At 43.5% G+C, this 18,868-nt stretch overlaps 1 protein-coding gene across 4 annotated transcripts in view; it reads left to right on the top strand.

Annotated features, from left to right (window-relative positions):
- Cops7b (COP9 signalosome subunit 7B) overlaps nucleotides 1-18,643 on the top strand; it is a 36,953-nt gene extending 18,310 nt beyond the window's left edge. For 2 of the 4 annotated variants that reach the window (XM_008838080.3, XM_008838079.2), the window contains exons 4-7: nucleotides 2,572-2,660; nucleotides 5,212-5,414; nucleotides 8,197-8,302; nucleotides 17,419-18,643. In XM_008838080.3, coding sequence (XP_008836302.1) covers nucleotides 2,572-2,660; nucleotides 5,212-5,414; nucleotides 8,197-8,302; nucleotides 17,419-17,577 — 557 coding nt within the window. In that variant the 3' untranslated portion in view covers nucleotides 17,578-18,643. Of the gene's footprint in view, nucleotides 1-2,571; nucleotides 2,661-5,211; nucleotides 5,415-8,196; nucleotides 8,303-11,039; nucleotides 11,152-17,418 lie in introns of all 4 variants that reach the window. The other 2 variants (XM_029565938.1, XM_029565939.1) reach the window with 2 other exon arrangements.
- Nucleotides 18,644-18,868: the final 225 nt, after the last annotated feature.

Below are 18,868 nucleotides of genomic sequence, written 5' to 3' on the forward strand. Positions count from 1 at the left end.
TAAAATATTTAAAAAAATTTAAACATCAGGGGGCTGGAGTGATTGCTCAGTGGTTAAGAGCACTGGCTGCTCTTGCAGAGGACCCAGGTTTGGTTCCCAGTACCCACATGCAGCTAGTAGCTGTCAGTAACTCCAGTTTGAGGGCATCCGACATTGTCTTCTGACCTCTTGGGCTTTGCATGTATGTAGTACACTTACATACACACAGACAAAACATGTATACACACAAAATAAATAAATATAAGAAAAATAAATAAATAAATCAATAAATAAAGGAGTGAGGTACTTGTATACCCAAATGCTAACCTCCTTCCTAGCTACTTTTTTCTGGCTTCCAGTTTCATTTTCTTCTCTCCCTTTTCCTTTCTTCCCTCCTCCCTCTCTCTTCCCTCTTTTGGTGATACAAAAGTAGCTGGTACTCAGACCTCTCCTGCTCTTGCCTTCCTTTCTCACTGGGTACTTCTTATTCTTGGCTGCTGTCAGAACAGTTTGCCCCTTCCTGCTATATGATGTTTCTCCTTTGTTCTGATTTTGTTTCTGGCTGCACTTCCTAAGGAGACAGCATTGTACAAGTTCTGGAACCAGACTGCCCACATTATATTCCAGCTCTGCTTCTGCTAGTTGTGTCTTTTATCAAAGTAACTGATTATGTGTATCTGAGTTTCCTTATCTCTACAGTGAGTCCCTCTTGAGGCTAAATGCTTTCAGAATTTAGAATTTTGGGGACTTAAAAAAGGTAATGTAGGGATTAGAGAAATGGCTCAGTGGTTAAGAACATGGACTGCTCTTGCAGAGGACCCTGGTTTGATTCCTAGCACCCACATGGTGGCTAATCACTGTCTGTAATTCCAGCTCCAGGGCATCTGACTTCTTTGCGTAGTGCACGACACAGGTATACTTACATACATGCAGATAATACTCTCATACGCATAAAATAAAAAATAATCTGGGTATGGTAGTGCACACCTCTCAGGAGGCAGAGGCAAGCGGATCTCTGAGTTTGAGGCCAGCCTGGTCTACATAGCAAGTTCCAGGCTAGCTGTGGCAACAGGAAGACCCTGTCTCAAAAAAACCAAAAAAAAAAAAAAAAAAAAAAAGGTTATGTGATATGTGTGCCTTTTAATGTAACATTCTCAGAGGGATATAGGCAATATCTCCAGTCAAACATATCCGTCATTTTGACACAAAACGAGTTGAGTTTTCACAAGTAGTATAAAGAGCCAGCCTCATTTCAGGATAGGAGTTGCCACCTGACGAATTTTAGCACAATGCTTAAGAAAAAACAGTCTGGGCCTAGAGAGATGACTCAGTGGCTAAGAGCACTGGCTGCTCTTGCAGAGGACCTGATTTCGGTTCCTAGCACTTACATGGCAGCTAACAACTGTCTGTAACTCCAATTCCTGGGGATCCAATGCCCTCTTCTGACCTCTGCAGGCATTGCACAACATGGATGCACTCACATACATGCAGGCAATACACTCATATACATAAAATTAAAAAAAAAACAAAACGACCCAGTCCATTTGGATTCAGCATTTTGGACTTCAGAATTATGGTTAAGGAGATTGAGAGCATGCGGACTCTCACGGGGTAGTTGTGATATGTATGTGTGGATAGATCTGGAAGTGTGCCATGTACTTTGTGTAGCTGCTACTGTGATCGTTGGTAATGTTACTGAAATTATACGCATCCCTCAAGGCTCATTTCACACTTCTTTTCCATGAAGCCTTTGCTTTCCTCTTACACTTCCTGGGTGAGGTTCTGCTTGCTTGCTGTCTCTTTCTCTGTGCCCCCCCTCCCTTTTCCTGTAGTCCCCTCCTTCTGTCTTTCCTGCCCTCGTACTTGCCTTTTCTTTTGATAGTTCTACCTTTGCATTTGTAGCTGCTGTAACTTCTGATTGTAAGACTAAAGCCATGCATGGTGGCTCACACCTGTAATCCCAGCACTCAAGAAGCAGAGGAAGGAACAGGTATATCAGGAGTTCAAGGCCATCCTCTGCTAAATAGCAAATTTTAGGTCAGCCTGTTTTACATGAAATCCTGTCTCAACCTCCTGCCTCAAACACACATACAAACCCCACAAACAAACAAACAAACAAAAACTTGAGGTTCTTTTGTCCATGGTTAGAGTTGTGTAACTCTACACGGTCGGTGCTCCTGGAATTGTGTGGTACAGCAGCTCTGACAAAACCCAGAATCTTATTCATCCTGATTCCCTATAAGTGGATGCATTGCACATAACAGATGTTCAATGAAGACTTGTTGAGCCTAGTTGAGCTTCACAAGAGGCACAAACAGGATTCCATTAAGATATTTGCCATGTCATTTTGTTTGTTCATGCCTGGCTTTCAGAAGACTAAATTTGTTTATAGAGATTGAGCCTTTTCTTTTTGGATGCACATGGTCTTCCAGAGAAGGCAGCAGGTGCTGATGGAATGTTGGTTGGATGACTAAGTGCCAAGTCGTGACAGTGATTTAGTGGTAGATTGGTGGGGGAGTTGATGAGCTTATCATAAAAAAACAATGCTAATTTTATTTTGTCTTGATTTTTGTGGTGGGTGGGACTGAGCAGCCAACAAGGAGAGCCTGCCAGAACTGAGCACAGCTCAGCAGAACAAGCTGAGACATCTTACCATCGTGAGTTTGGCATCAAGAATGAAGGTACTGTCCTAGCCTTTCTTGTCTTCACCCGAACCCCAACTCAGGTGTCTCATTTGGAATCTCAGATCCTAAATGCATGAAATTTAGTTCACGGAGGAAAAAAGAGAAGAATATAAGAATCAAAATGGTGTAGATAGTCATTCCACATTCTGTTCTGGAAAAGCATGCCCTGCAGAGATTGATTCATTAGGTTTCTGTTCTGGCATGCTGCATGGCTTCATGTGGGGTAAGCATTTTGTCATGTAAGGGGAGCCTGCTGTTGAAATGCTCTTTAAAGCTACATACTTTGCTTTTTGTAAAATTTAACTTCTTTTGATTTCTTGTGTCAGTGTTGTCTGTAATTGCACCTTTGTTGTGCAGTGCCTGTGGAGGCCAGAAGAGGGCATTGGATCCCCTGGAACTGGAGTTATGGATGTTTGTTAGCTGCCATGTGGGGGCTGGGAACTGAATACAGGTCCTTTGTAAGAACAGCCAGTGTTCTTAACCATTGGGCTATTTCTCAGTCCCAAGATATATATTTTTACACAGCAGTGTCTTTTTTGTTTTTGTTATAGTTGGACAGACTCTCATAGAGCCCAGACTAGCCTCAAACTTACTATGTAGCACAAGTTGGCCTCAAATCATGGCAGTCCTCCTGCCTCATGCTGGGATTACAGATATGTACTTCCACACCTGGCCTCAGCATGGCATCTTGCAGTCAGTTAACAGCTTCCTATATTGCCCAGTGGACAGCCCAGTTGTGCTCATGCTAGAGGAAGAAGCTCTTGGACTTATTGAGAGTTAGAGTCTGTTTACTTATTTTGATTGAACCCAAGGCCTTAGCAAATACCTTTATCACTGAGCTACAACCACTAGTCCAGAGAGGTAGATTCTAATAGTCTTTTTTTTTTTTTTTTTTTTTTTTTTTTTTTTTTTTTATTAATTACATTAATTGGATTTTTTGCCTTATATACTAATTCAATTTTTATGTCATTATTATTACTTTTTCATATACTAACATTAGATCCTATCTAGTAAGATTCTACTACATCATACCTGCAAGTTCTCTGCCTCAGCTGATTATGAAGCCTTGCAGCCAGTTGACTCCAGCCTTTAATAAAGAGGGTCCAAACTTCATTAATTTGTAGTTGGCTTTGGTGCTCTGCCTGCTCCTTACCTGTGTCTGTTTGAAAAGTTTGCCTTTTGCATTTCTTCTCTGTTACAGAGACAAACGTATATTTGTTCCTTGATTGTCTTTTCAGTTGTTGAAATAATTTGATCTGATCACAGATTTATGATTCTCAGCCTGGTATTTCAGGTGGGAGTCTTCTTCCTCCCTTCCTCCTACCCCCTGTTGTTCTGAGGATTAAATTTAGGGAATGGAACTCAGTGGCTCATACATGCTTGGCAGGCACTCTGCCCCTGCACCACATTCCCAGCCTAGGCAGCCCTGTTTTCTTGGGGAATGAGGGCACCAAGACCTTTTTCTTTTCCTGATCATGGACTTCTCAAGCATGCTAAAGAGTGGGATGGCTCTTTCTTTCCTTCTGCAGCCTGTCACTTTATCCCTACCCACCTAGAGAGCATGCTTTCAAGCTGTAGTTACGTTTGCTGTTTTTCTCTTCTGTGTGCATCTTTCTCTTGTTTCTACATATTTGCTCACTTTATTTCTCAGGTACTACTGATGTAGAAGATTTGCAGAAAACAAATATTTAGACATTGTATTTTCTTAGTCATGTAAAGTGTTGAAGGCTATTGAAGGCTAATTTTGGAGATTTGGTACTGGTTGCAATAGTTTAAGGAAACAAATACAAACTTTAGGATAACCTATGAGCTGGCTAGCTCCATTGGCTACTGTAGATAGTGGATGTGTTGGCCTGCAAGGTCTTTGTGTGTGTGTATGTGTTGTTTTGCTATACCTCTGCTGGGCATCTCTAGTATCTGTTAGAGGTTTGTGATCATTTGGCATTTTAAAAAAAATATTTTATTTATTATTTTTATTTTATGTGTATGAGTGTATTGCCTGCATGTATGTGAGTGCGCCTGTGTCAAGCAATGCCGCAGAGGTCAGAAGAGGGCTTCGGATTCCCCTGGAACTGGAGTTAAGGACGGTTTGTAGCCACCATGTGGGCACTGGGAATTGAACCCAGGTCCTCAGCAAGAGCAGTCAGTGTCTTAACTGCTGAGCCATCTCTCCAGCCCCTCATTTGGCATTTTATGCAAAGTCTGCAAGCCCCCAGAAGGTGGCAGACTGGCGCATACTGAGTATTATCCCTTTCCTTTGGAAGGAGAGCTTAGAATCTGTCATGGTATGCTGCAAGATGGGGAAGCTAAGAGCTGGGTCAAGTTCAGGATGCAGAGAACTAGGAGTGTACCTTCTTGGGTGCTGTAGGGTCTTGTTTGGGTCTCACAGGTCCCACAATTTATCCATCTCTCATTGTTTTAGATATTGATGATTACCACTGCCCTGAATTGCCTGAGCATAAAGGCAGCTACTGGCTATGTGGCTAATTCCTGCTTTTTGTAATGCTTGCCAGTGATTTTTGTAACTGTCATATGACCTTGTCCACAGTGTATCCCCTACTCTGTGCTGCTGAAGGACCTGGAGATGAGGAATCTTCGGGAACTAGAAGACCTTATAATCGAGGCTGTCTACACTGACATCATCCAGGGCAAGCTGGATCAGCGAAACCAGCTGCTGGAAGTAGATTTCTGCATTGGCCGTGATATCCGAAAGAAAGATATCAGCAATATTGTCAAGACCTTGCATGAATGGTGAGGCTTGGAGAAGGAGGGGGATAGCTAGCATGCCCTTTGTGCTCTCCTTGCAAAAAATGTGTTCTCCAGAAGTAAAACAAGGCTTTGGAGTAGGTCTTGGGGTTGCCAGGGAGCTGGGGCTTTAGGACAGTGAGCCAGAGAGAGAGGAGCTGCATTTGTGATTATAGCTGTGTGGCATCAGGAATCATTCCAGGCCTCGTAGTATCTGGGTTGCAAAATTGATTGTAAATGCAGCTGGGCTATTTAATGGTGGACCCTAAAATACTCAGATGGAGGCTTTAATCCCAGCATTCGGGAGGTGTATCATTGAGGTGGATCATCTAGTCTGCATAGTGAGTTCAAGGCCAGCCAGGGCTACACAGTGTTTTGTTTTGTCTCAAGAAACAAGGCCAGGTGTGGTGGCCCATGCTTTTAGTCCCAGCACTTGGGAGGCAGAGGCAAGTGGATCTCTGTAAAATTGAGGCCAGCCTGGTCTATATATTGAGTTCCAGGCCAGCTGGGACTACAGGGAGACCCTGTCTCAAAAAGACAAAACTAGGGGCTGTAGAGCTGGCTCAGTAGTTAAGGGCATTGGCTGTCCTTGCAGAGGACTCAGGTTTGATTTCCAGCACCCACATAGCGGCTAACAACTGTCTGTAATTCCAGTTCCAGGGGATCCAACGCCCTCTTCTGACCTCTACAGGCACTGCACGACACAGATGCACTTAAATACATGTAGGCAATATACTCATACACATAAAATAGAAATAATGAATAAAATATTAAAACCCCAAACAAAGACAACAACAACTCAGGTGAAGATGCAGACTGTCTTCACATCCTAGCCATGTGGCACTAAATCTGCACCTTCCAGACACAAACTCAGTTTGACCAAGCTCAGGAAGTGTTGTCAGTAACATATTGAACTGGTGTTGTAAAACATTGTGAGAGATATATTGCAAACAAAGAACAGACCTTTCTGATTTGGAACATAGATACATAGAGTATTATTTGATGACTATATCCAAGTACGTAAAGAATTGGTCAGCCAGATATGTTGACACATGCTTGTAATCCCAGCACTCAGAGGCCAGAAGCATTATTAATTGGAAGCCAGTTGAAGACTGTTTAAAAAATAAGAAATAATTGGGCCAGCCTGGTCTCTGTAGTGAATTCTAGGCAGGCTGGGACTAAAAACAAAAAGCAGTAACGAAACAAAACAAAAAAGTAAGAAAAAGAACTGGGGCATTTGAGTATACTCTCATTTTAGTGGAATTTAATGTTTATGAGAGCATTATTCATTCTACAAGGATTTGCTACTGAGGTATTTAAATGATTGGGAGCTTATGAAGCCAGAGCAGTTTAGGGAAATTTTGAGGGCAATCCAGGAATAGATCATTATTGGAAATGAGGAGAGTATTCCCAGGTAGACTCATGGGATGCTGTACGTCATGGGGTGGCCAGCTTTGTGCAGGGGGATAGAGAAATTGCTTTGCTTTTTTGAGACAAGGTCTCATTTTGTATCTCAGGCTAGCCTGGAACTAACGCTGTATCCCAGGCTTGCCTTGAACTTGTAGAGATACTCTTGCCTCAGCCTCTCTTGGGATTATAGGTTTGAGCCACCATGTGCACATTTGAAAATTGGTTTTTATTTTTTTCTTAAATTGGGGCTGGAGAAATGGCTCAGAGATTAAGAACACATGCTGTTTTTCCAGAGAACTCAGGTTCAGTTCCCAGCACTCATGGAGGGTAACTGTCCGTAACTCCAGTTCTCTGTCAGTAACTCTGATACCCTCTTCCGGCCTCTTTGGGGATTGTATGCATGTGGTACACTTATATACATGCAGGCAAAACACTCATACAAATAAAATAAAAATAATAAACCAAATTGAATTTCTGGATTATCCCCATGTGAACAAAGTCAAGCCATGAATGACCCAAATTTGATCCCCTGGGGTCTGATATCTCTCAGTTTTCTCTCTGTTTAGTCCTCCAAAAGACTAAAACTATCAAATGAAAATAAATTTAGAAGCCAGGCATGGTGGCGCACGCCTTTAATCCCAGCACTTGGGAGACAGAGGCAGGCAGGTCTCTGAGTTCAAGTCCAACTGGGGCTATAGGGAGACCCTTTCTCAAAAAGAAAGAAAATAAACTTAGAAAACATTCCTAAATAAAAATAGCCTGGCATGCCAGGCGTGGTGGTGCACGCCTTTAATCCCAGCACTTGGGAGGCAGAGGCAGGCGGATCTCTGAATTCAAGGCCAACCTGGTCTACATAGTGAGTTCCAGGACAGCTGGGGCTACAGGGAGAACCTGTCTCAAAAAGACCAACCAACCAAACAAACAAAAATAGCCTGGCATATAAAAATCTAAATGTTACCATGCCTGGTCTGTTTAAACAGTTTGAAATGAAAGTGAAGATACAGCAATTGGGAAATAGCTTCAAATTCTGAGGAAAGAACAATTTCTAAAGTAGTATGCTTTTAGGAAAGAATTGTTTTGTTGTGGAAAGGGATTAGTCAGTTACCTGTAGAGTCTTAAAGGCTGTAAAACTATTTCCTATGGACAGTAAAGGTTAGAAATTAGAACTGTGTTCTAAGAAACTACCCACAAGCCACTGCAATTTTGGCCTGTGTTACATATTTAGACAAGCTGTGTGGAAGGAGGGAAGGGACAGCAGCCCTGGCAGAGGAGGTGCTAAAGGAAGTCCTTTGAAGGGCTCGGAGGCTTTGGGAGGAGCGTCTTGGGGCTGGACTTCCTGGGCCTCTCTACAAAGGGGGGCTGGGATTCTCCATTGCAGGTGTGATGGCTGTGAAGCGGTTCTGCTGGGCATTGAGCAGCAAGTTCTGAGAGCCAACCAGTACAAAGAGAACCACCACCGGACTCAGCAGCAGGTGGAGGCAGAGGTAAAGAAGAAGGGCACGTTGTTTCTCTCCAGGGTGTGACTAGATATTCCTTTGCAGTGTTTTTTTTTTTTTTTTAACAAAATTGTTCTTGATATATTTATGAGTGTTCTGCCTGTCTGTGTGTAAGTGCACCATTGTGTGTGCAGTGCCTGTAGAAGCCAGGAGAGGATGTCAGATCCCCTGGAAGTGGAGTTATGGAGGGTTGTTAGCCACCGTATGGGTGCAGGGAACTGAACCCATGTCCTCTGCAAGAGTGGCCAGTGCTCTTAACTACTGAGCCATCTCCAGCACTGTGTTTTTGTTTTTGTTGTGTGTCTTGGTGTGAATGAAATGAACAGTCCCCTAAATAGGCATTGGGTTTGGTACTGCTCTTATGAAGACCTGAGTTTGGTTCCCAGCTGTTAACTCCAGCTCCAGGAGATTCAAGGACTTCTTCCAACCTCTGACCTTTCCTAGCATCTGCACTCACATGCACATACCCATACACTCCATGTACAAAATTAAAAATAAATCTTTAAAAAAATGAATAGAAGGTGAGGCTAGGGGTATAGCTCACCAGTGGAGTGCTTACCTAGCATGCTCAAAGTCCTGGGGTTCAGTCTCTAGTACTGCCTAAAAAGGATGGTAACTATTTGCTGAAGTTGGGGAAGGTTGCAGGTAGGAAAGAACACATGGGCCTTAAGGCCTGATAATGTACTTCTTAAGTGGTATGATAGATGTGTAGTATTCATTTTATTCTCCAGATCATAGTCTCCAGACTGTATATTATAAACATTTTGTTTTTGTTTTGTTTTTGAGACATGGTCTAACTCTGTAGCCCAGGCTAACCTCCAAATCAATCCTGGTGCCTCAGCCTCCCAAGTGCTTGGATTACAGGTATGAGCCACCGTACCAGACTGTAAACTTTTTTTTTTTTTTTTAAATTTTATTTATTAGTTTTATTTTATGTGAATGTATGTATTGCCTGTATGTAGGTAAGTGCACCCGTGTCGTGCAGTGTCCGCGGAGGACAGAAGAGGCTGTCGGATCCCTGGACCTGGAGTTATGGACAGTTGTTAGCTGCCATGTGGGTGCTGGGATTCAAACCTGGGTCTTCTGCAAGAATAGTCAGTGTTCTTAACTGCTGAGCCATCTTTCCAGCCCCCAGACTATAAACTTTTAAAATGCACAATCTATTTCTTATTTAATGAAAAGGGAAAATTCAGTAAATGAAATGAAGATAAGGATGTGAGTATGGTTTTAGTGATATCTGGTTGTTTAAGATGTGTTTTGTTGTTGTTTTTTATGTGTATGTGGGTATTACCTGCATGTATATAAGTGCACCTGTGTTGAGGGCATCAGATCCCTGGAACTGGAGGTACAGAGAGTTGTTAGCTGCTATGTGGGTGCTGGGACCCAAACCGAGGTCCTCTGCAAGAGCAGCCAGTACTCTTAACTGCTGAGCCATCTCTCCAGCTCCCTGTTCAAGTTGTCCTCTTGGAGGGACACAGACTCCACCCTTTAATAGGACAGGGAGCCATCAAAATCAGAAGCACTGGCTTTCGTGTTGGAAATCCTTTCTTAGTGTGACTGGGACTTGAAGTATTAGTGGGACTGAATCAGGTCCTAAGAATGTGGCAGAGAGGGGCCTGGAATTCAACTAAGAAATAGAAGGAATGAGTAGATATGCCTGCCTTCAAAGTGGAATCTGAAATTGAGAGAAATCCTGTGCTTATGAAAATGAAACCGTGTCTTATTTGTCTTTGTAAAGCAAACTCCTTGTTCCATGCCTCACCCAGAGCAGGTGTTGATCTGAATATTCTACACATGCTGAATGCATGTCCATAGACTGCCCAGCTAGAGCTAAGTGTTCTCTCCAGATATATATACTTAAATTTTTATTATGTGTATGAGTGTTATGTGGGAATGTATATAGGTGCACCCATGTCAGGCAGTGCCCACAGAGGACAAAAGAGGGCATCAGATCCCCTGGAACTGGAGTTATAGATGGTTGTTAGCCACCATGTAGGTCCTGGGAACTGAACCCAGGTCCTCTTCAAGAGCAGCCAGTGCCCTTAACCACTGAGTCATCTCTCCAGCCCCCTGTGATCCTTTTTTAAAAAACCTAGAGCTCTTGGAGATTTCTCCTACTTCTGCCTTCCAAGTGCTGGAAACATAGGTATAAGCCACCATGCCCAGCTCTAAGCTCCATTGCTCCATTTTCTGTTTGCTCTTTTTTTTTTTTTTTTTTTTTTTTAGTAGTTAAGGTCTCACTATGTAACCTTGGTTGGCTTAGAACTCTCTGTGCAGGCCAGGCTGACCTGGAACACACAATGCTACCACTAGGCCTCTTTCCTGTTTCTTTTCCTCCCTCTTCTTTCTCTTTCTCTCTCCCCTCTCCCTTCCTTTTTTTTTCCCACTTCTCTGTCTCTTTGCCTGTCTGTCTCTCTTTCTTGTGTGTGTGTGTGTGTGTGTGTGTGTGTGTGTGTGTGTGTATTTTGAAGAGTGATCACATGCAGATTTATTATAGGTGTGACCTATTGGGAAACACAGCTACCCTTGCTGTCAAAGCCCAATACTGCTACCAGGGGCTGCTAAAGACTTAAATTTGAGAGAAAGAAATCTGAGGAAAAGGGCAAGGCCACCTCTACCACCAGTTAAAATAATCTGTCCATTTATTAGTCTTCTAGAAAACTTAGAGCAGACTGGTGTGGAAGAGAGAGGGCAGAGCTCAGAGCCTTGTTCGTTTTCCATTCAGCCAGTTCATGGTCTGGCACCAAGTGTAGGTGCTGATCGTCCCTGGCCTGAGGCATACTTGAGGTGTCACCACATATCCACTTGAAGAGAAAACAGACCTACAAAGAACAAAGGTAATTCTGTCATATCTTGCACGTTTTTGCTTCTGTTATAGTTTACCTCACATTTGTAGCCATTTTCTTAACTGAGTAGATGAATTTTTTTTCATTTCTTTTTAAATTACATTGTTGTCCTCAGAGGGAGAAACTTAATGTTTTCCTTCCAAATCTTATAACAATTTTCTGGTGAGTTGTGCCTTACAGAGCCTCCTTCTGAGTGTAGTCAGCCCTGTCACAAACTGCCTGAGAATATTCTCTCATTTTAGCCTTTTATAGAAATAACATTATTTAGGTATAAGTCAGCATACCTGAGGGAGATATAATGGAACAGTAACATTTTGAGCCTTTTTGCTGTCTCTGAGCAGTTGCCCTGGAGGGAAAGGAATGATTTGTTGTAGCTTCACAAAGACCCTCTTCATTTACATTTGATTTTGGAATTTATTTTTCTTTATATTTCAGTGTGCCCATGTCTGGTGTTCTGTGGAATGTTAAGATATAGCTATTGTTATACATTCACAAAATAGGCTATGTTCCACTCACGTAGGTAATAAAACAAAAAAGTAAGCTGTATTTTTTTTATTATGTAGAAAATCCCTCAGGAGTTAAGTTGGTGACAAATCTTGAGACTTGTTCGTTGTTACAGTGTGCTTAAACCGTGCCTCCTGGGCACCTCATTGAGTGTAATTCTCACCATCTTTCACATCTTTGTAGCATTTTTCTAACTGAACTTGTTATCCTATTTTTTTTTTTCCTTGCATAAAAGAAAATGCAGCCCAGGACCATCTTCTTGTCTCAACCTCTGGAGTGCTGGGACTGCAGTTATGTGTCACCACATCTCTGTCTTGTCTGTCTCTGCTTTGCCACCCTCATCCCCTCCCCGCCAGCTGAAGGGAGTTTCTGGTCCTGGGGGGCTCTTCACTCTTCTTTTACTGAGTATTTAAGGTCTCTGATGTCCAAGGCTTCATTTTTGCTAGCAGGGGCAGGCCCACTGGAAAATCCAAAAATTCTCATGTTTTGAAAACAAAACAAACCCTAGGTCACTTGGGGGTAGGTGGGGCAGAGAGAGCCTATGAGTAGCCAAGTAGCCAGCCCTTTGAGGAAGGAAATCAGAAGGGGTCTGGTCAGATTTAGGCCAAAGAAGACAGGTTTTTGGGAGTATTTGTAGTCAGTTGGAGAGGAATTGGAAATGTCAAAGTCCACAAGGTTAAAATAGGTTTAAGTGCCTACACTTAAGTCTGTCTACCTCTTGGTAAAAGCTCTAATCTCTGTCTCTCTGTCTCTGTCTCTGTCTCTCTGTCTCTCTGTCTCTGTCTCTCTGTCTCTCTGTCTCTCTCTCTCTCGCGGTGCATATGTGTTTATGTTTGTGAATGGGTGGATGCATGTGTCTGTGGGTGCTGTATCATGCCTGGCCTTTTTTTTTTTTAATGTGGGCTCTAGGGATCAAGCCCAGGTTCTGGTGCTTACAAGGCAAGCACATTGCCAACTGTGCTATCTCCTCAGCCCATTAGTTGACTTTCTTTTGGTCTTTTTTTTTGAGATAGGGTCTCCCTGTAGCTCCAGCTGACCTGGAACTCATTAGACCAGGCTGGCCTTGAACTCACAGAGATTCACCTGCCTCTGTCTCCCAAGTGCTGGGACTAAAGGCGTGCACCACCACGCCTAGCCTTTAACATAGTTTTTTTTGTCTTTTTGAGACAGGATCTCCTTGTAGCCCCAGCTGTCCTGGAACTCACTATGTAGAGCAGGCTGGCCTCGAACTCACAAAGATCTGCCTGCCTCTGCCTCCCAAGTGCTGGGACTAAAGGTGTGGGCTACCACGCCCGGCATAACATAGTTTTTAAGCATGGGGTTAAGAGAAGGAAATTGGTGCTCAGAAACAAAGTTGACATGGAGAGCAGGGGTGTGGGCTTCTTGAAGAGAGAAACTAGTTGACTTCTAATAATCCTTTTGTCATTAGAGTCATCGGCTCAAATATCAGCAATATAGCCACTTGAGCATAGCACCCCTGGGAGCCAGTGTAGGCCACGGTTCTCTCCTTGTTCAGTGTGTGGGTCTCAGTTCTCCCCTGCTCAGTGTGTAGGTCTGCAAGTATAGTATGTACTGTTAACTGCTGAGCCATCTCTCCAGCCCCCTCAAGCTGAGTTTTAATGGAAGAGAAAAACCCCATTTCTTGTTATAAAGGGACACTTGCCCAAGAAGCCATTTTCTCATTCTTAGTGCTTACATTTTGCTTCTAAGTGGTAGCTACTGTTGGGGACTAAAATTTATCCACAGTCTTACTGGAGGAGTTAGATGTGTACACCTGACCCAATGGTGTAGAGAAAACTGCTTGAGGAAGTAAATAGGTGCTGGAATGAGGAGGGAGGGTGCCCCTGCTTCTTTCTTCCTTAAAAGAATTTGACTGGGGGCTGGAGAGATGGATCAGCAGTTAAGAACACTGGTTGTTCTTGCAGAAGACCCGGGTTCGAATCCCCGCACCCACAATCACCTGTAACCCCAGTTTCAGAGGATCTGACGCACTCTTCTGGCTTCCATGGGCACTGTCCTCATGTACTTCATGCAGGCAAAATACTCATACACATAAAATTTTTTTTTTCTTTTTTTTTTGTTTTTGAGACAGGGTCTCCCTGTAGCCCCAGCTGGCCTGGAACTCACTATGTAGACCAGGCTGGCCTTGAACTCACAGAGAAGATCTGCCTGCTTCTGCCTCCCAAGTGCTGGGACTAAAGGTGTGGGCCACCACGCCTGGCAAATTCACATAAAATTTAAAAAATTCACATCATGACAAATGATTAAGTAGTGAAATTTCCTTTCATAATTCAGTCAACTTTTTCAGTTTTTCTATTCTAATTTACCTTGCTGCTGTTCCCCCCACCCTCTGCTTTCTTTTTCTTTTCCCAGCAGTAGCTGCATTGACAAGATTCTTGCTAACACTCAGCAAAAACTTGTTAGTTTCTAGTGTCTTGCTTCTTAACATTTTGTCATCTTTGGGGAGCCTTCAGACAAACTCCTTCAGGTACTGTTCAGTTGTGGAACCTTCTTACATCTTTGAAGTCAGAGGTAACTGGCTGCAGAGAATTAAACTTGAATCATGTGTTACTCTTTATGAAAACTTTAATCTTCCTTCTAATGCTTAGAAAGCATATCAAACTTGAAAAACCTTGGAATGTTATTTTATGAAACAATGGTACTTAAGAAATGACATTTCAGCTGGGCGTGGTGGCACACTCCTTTAGTCCCAGCACTTGGGAGGCAGAGGCAGGCGGATCTCTGTGAGTTTAAGGCCAGCCTTGTTTACATAGTGAGTTCCAGGCCAGCTGGTGCTACAAGGAGACCATGTCTCAAAAGACCAAGAAAAGGGGCTGGAGAGATGGCCCAGAGGTTAAGAACACTGGCTGTTCTTGCAGAAGACCTAGGTTTGAATCCCAGCACCCACATGGCAGCTAACAACTGTCTGTAACTCCAGTCCCAGGGGATCTGACAACCTCTTCTGACGTCCACGGGCATTGCACGACACGGGTGCACTTACTTACATGCAGGCAATACATGCGTACACATAAAATAAAAAATAAATAAAATTTTTTTAAAAGTTACCAAAAAAAAGACCAAGAAAAAAAAAATGACATTTCCTGTTTTTTCCTCTGAGGCTACTAAAATGAGACTTAAAGTCAAACAAACAATATCATACTTGTAAATGAGTGGTAAATCCTCCACTTTCCCACATTCTTCATTTTCCAGTCCCCAGTGACTATTCACCTAGAGATTCCAAACCAGAGACCACCAAGGTGGGCCACCTGGGCTTTGGATATGACAGTTCTGGTCTGGCAGGATGCTGGGAACAGCAGAGTTGACAGACCGTGCTTGGTGCTGCTTGTACCAGCCCACTGTTCTCTGTAAGTCTCATTAGAAAGGGTCTAATGTTAATAAGTTACAGCAGATTGGACCAAGATTTGTTTGAGAGATCTCAAAATGACAATGACAACAGATAACTACCCATCATCTTGTTGGGTTGAGTCTGCTGATGGCCCAACCTCTCTTCCTAGAACTAAACTTTCCTTTTTTTTTTTTGGTCTTTTTGAGACAGGGTCTCCCTGTAGCCTCAGCTGTCCTGGAACTATGTAGACCAGGCTGGCCTCAAACTCACAGAGATCCACTTGCCTCTGCCTCCCAAGTGCTGGGACTAAAGGCGTGCACCACCATGCCTGGCTAAACTTTCCTCTTATAACTATTGTTTCATGCCTGCATTTGGACTGTCACTTTCTTTAGCTTCTGATAAGGTCCAGTTTTTGAATTCTAGCAACCCCCTTCTTAAGCTGCTGCTTCTCAGAGAAGAGGGAAGTCATCAGAGGAAGCCTCTGTCACTAACCATCACATATCTGACTCTGGAGTGACCTTTTTATTCTATTGAATTTTTTTTGAGGCTTACATTATTTGGGTGGACAACTTTTCCTACCAACTCTTCTACCTCTGTTCACTCTATGTTTTCTTTCTTTCAATGAGCTGAAGAGCAGCAATAGAAAAGCTGATAGAACTGATGCTGGGAAGTGTGTATGTAAACAGATACTGGAGTGCACAGTTGGTAGAGGTTAAAACCAGTACAGTCACTTTTAAATAAATAAATACATTTATTTTTATTTTAAAATATTTTTACTCATTTTTATTTTGTATATAAATGTATTGCCTACATGTGTGTAAGTGGCCCCATGTTGTACAATGCCCACAGAGATCAGAAGAGGGCATTGGATCCTCTGGAGCTGAAGTTATGGGTGGTTGTCAGCTACCATGTGGGTACTGGGAGCCAAACCCCAGTACTCTGAAAGCACAAGCAGTGCTCTTAATTGCTGAGCCATCTCTCTAGCCCCTGATTGATTATTTTTATTTTATGTGTATGAGTATTTTGCTTACATGTATATAAGTGTACCACATGTGTGCAATGCCTCCAGAGGCCAGAAGAGGGCATTGACTCCCCTAGATCTGGAGTTACGGATGGTTGTTGACTACCATGTGGATGCTGGGAACATAACCTGGTCTTCTGCAAGAGCAGCCAGTGCTCTTAACCACTGAGCCACTTCTCAGCCCCTGCTTAAATATTTTTGAGTTAAAGAAAATATGCAAATAATGGGGTGATAACAGTTTGTGTGTGTGACAGGGTCTTGCTATGTAAGCCAGGCTAATCTTGAACACATCAGATCTTCCTTTCTTAGCTTCCTTTTCTTTTTCTTTTTTTCTGGCATAGGGTCTTATGTAGCCCATTCTGGCCTTAGACTTGCTATGTAACAGAATGGCTTTGGACTTCTGATCCTCCTGCCTATACTTACAGGGTGCTGGGATTTCAGGTGTATGCCACCACGCCTGGCTTATGCAGAATATCAAACCTAGGGCTTGGCATATACTACTCATGCCCTCTACAAACTGAGCTACATCTCCAGCCCTTTTCCTACATTTTCTTCACTTGGCTGAAGAAATTCTCTGGTTTATTCTCTGGTTTATTCAAGAATTCCTGGAGCTATATCCCCAGAATTCTTGTGAATTTATTTGTGATTTTATACTTGAATATCAATCAAGTACAAAATGCTTAGGTCACCCCTCCTTTTACTTATAACTATTACTTTGTCACCTTCTGTGTTGTACCTTTGTCAGATGTTTGAACCAAGAAAGCATTGGTTCCACATTTTTAAAAAGTCTTTTTTTGGGGGGGTGGTCTTTTTTGAGACAGGGTCTCCCTGTAGCCCCAGCTGTCCTGGAACTCGCTATGTAGACCAGGCTGGCCTTGAACTCACAGAGATCCGCCTGCCTCTATCTCCCGAGTGCTGGGACTAAAGGTGTGTGCCACCACGCCTGGCTATTAAAAAAAAAAAACACTCATTTTTATTTATTTATTTATGTGTGTGTGTGTGTGTGTGTGTGTGTGTGTGTTTGGTGGGTGGAGGATGTGCTTCTAGAGGCCAAAAGAGGGTGTTGGATCTCTGGAAGTTGAGTTACAGGCAGCTAGCTGTAAGCCACCTGACATGGGTGCTGGAAACAAAATTCCTATGCAAGAGCAGCAGGTGCTCTTAACTTATGAGCCATCCTTCCAGCCCCTAGTTCTACATTTTTACTGAACTTATTTCCGTGTCTTCATGAGCAGCCTGTTTGTCTTGCTCTGGGTTTTTGAAGATTATTTCAGATTTTCTTGAGAGGATTTGGGCTACTTCTTTGTTGTGGTCCTTAAACCGAGAACAAGATTTGGTGAGTTTCAGGTATGTGCAGGCTGGTCACACCGGTTCTTTTTCTTTCCCCTAGGTTACCAATATCAAGAAGACACTCAAAGCTACTGCATCTTCCTCCGCTCAGGAAATGGAACAGCAGCTGGCTGAACGGGAGTGTCCCCCTCATACTGAGCAGAGGCAACCCGCCAAGAAGATGTCCAAAGTGAAAGGTCTGGTTTCCAGCCGCCACTAGGGCCGGCTGGGGCAGCTGGCACTCACCAGGCCTGGGTCAGGTTGGGAGGGGACACCAAGGGCCTATTTCTTCTCCTCTCTACCTGCAGTGAGTTCCAGACCTGCCCATCCCTTCACTAGTACCTCCCCGCCCATTGGTACCATCGCAGAAAAGTGATCGCTCCTTCCCTGCCTCCTTCCCTAGTTGTTCCCTTCAGACTCAGGGGCTCCACGGACACCATCTTAATAAGGTCCAACAGTGCCCAGCTTCCCTCTAGGAGGTCCTTGTCTCTGTGTACGGACTTGTCTCCCTCCCAGTTATTTTTTTGCTCCATGTCATCTTGTCAGGCTGGTCCTAAGCTGGAGGCAGTTTAACCAGCCCCCAGGGATGACTGTGGAGGAGAATCCTGTCTGAGCAAGGAGGGGCCCTTGCTTCTTCACTCCCATGTACCACAGTACCCACAATGGTGCAGGCGTCTCTAGCCAGGTAGCTACATGCTTCGTTTCCCTTCTCCTGCCTTACCCTTGTTGGCAGCGCTAGTTTAGGCCATGGAGGGATATGATGCTGGGCTATGTTTACTAAACCTTCGGGTTTTCAGCCTCTTAAGCCCAGCTCGGATCTCTCATCAAGTTGAGAGCGCTGGGTTGACAAACCTCTGGTGTCTGAGTACAAGTGGAGGGTGCTTGGGGTCTGTGGGTGGCAGAAGTTGTTTCTCCCAGCTTGGTGCCCTCTACTGGCCACTTTTCCTGCTGTCTCTGACTGCACAGCCATATTTTGGCATCTAGACCCAGCTGCCCACTGGGGTTGTCTGCCAACATTTGCTCTCCTGAGATCTTTATGACTCCTGGCTGCCCCTGCAGTGGGAATGGTGGTGCCGAGGCCCCTCAGTCTGGTGAAGGATCATTGCTGCTTCTGTCTCTTCTTCCCACCGCTCCTTGGCTGGTCACCCAGAGCCCTCTGATGATACCATACTCCTGGCCAGAGAAAAGGACTTGACTAGACTTTCTGAACTTGAACAGTTTCAGGTTATATCTTAATTTTTTTTTGTACAGGTTGATTCTAATACATTTCAACATGCTTTTTTCTCCCCTTGTGTTGATATTTGTTACAGACTAATCGCCGGGGATTTTTCACCTGGTTAGAGGGTGATTGTGTGTGTGTGTGTGTGTGTGTGTGTGTGTGTGTGTGTGGGTTTGTATGTTGCTTTGTTTTTATGAGGGGAGATGGAGGTCCTGAACTGATTTTAAACTTCATTGAGGAAAAGCACATTTTAGAACAACAACAAAAATAAAAGTGTAGATTTGATGTATGT

This window comes from Nannospalax galili, unplaced genomic scaffold (genome assembly GCF_000622305.1).
Source record: "Nannospalax galili isolate Female #2095 unplaced genomic scaffold, S.galili_v1.0 scaffold1138, whole genome shotgun sequence".
Lineage (NCBI taxonomy): Eukaryota > Metazoa > Chordata > Mammalia > Rodentia > Spalacidae > Nannospalax > Nannospalax galili.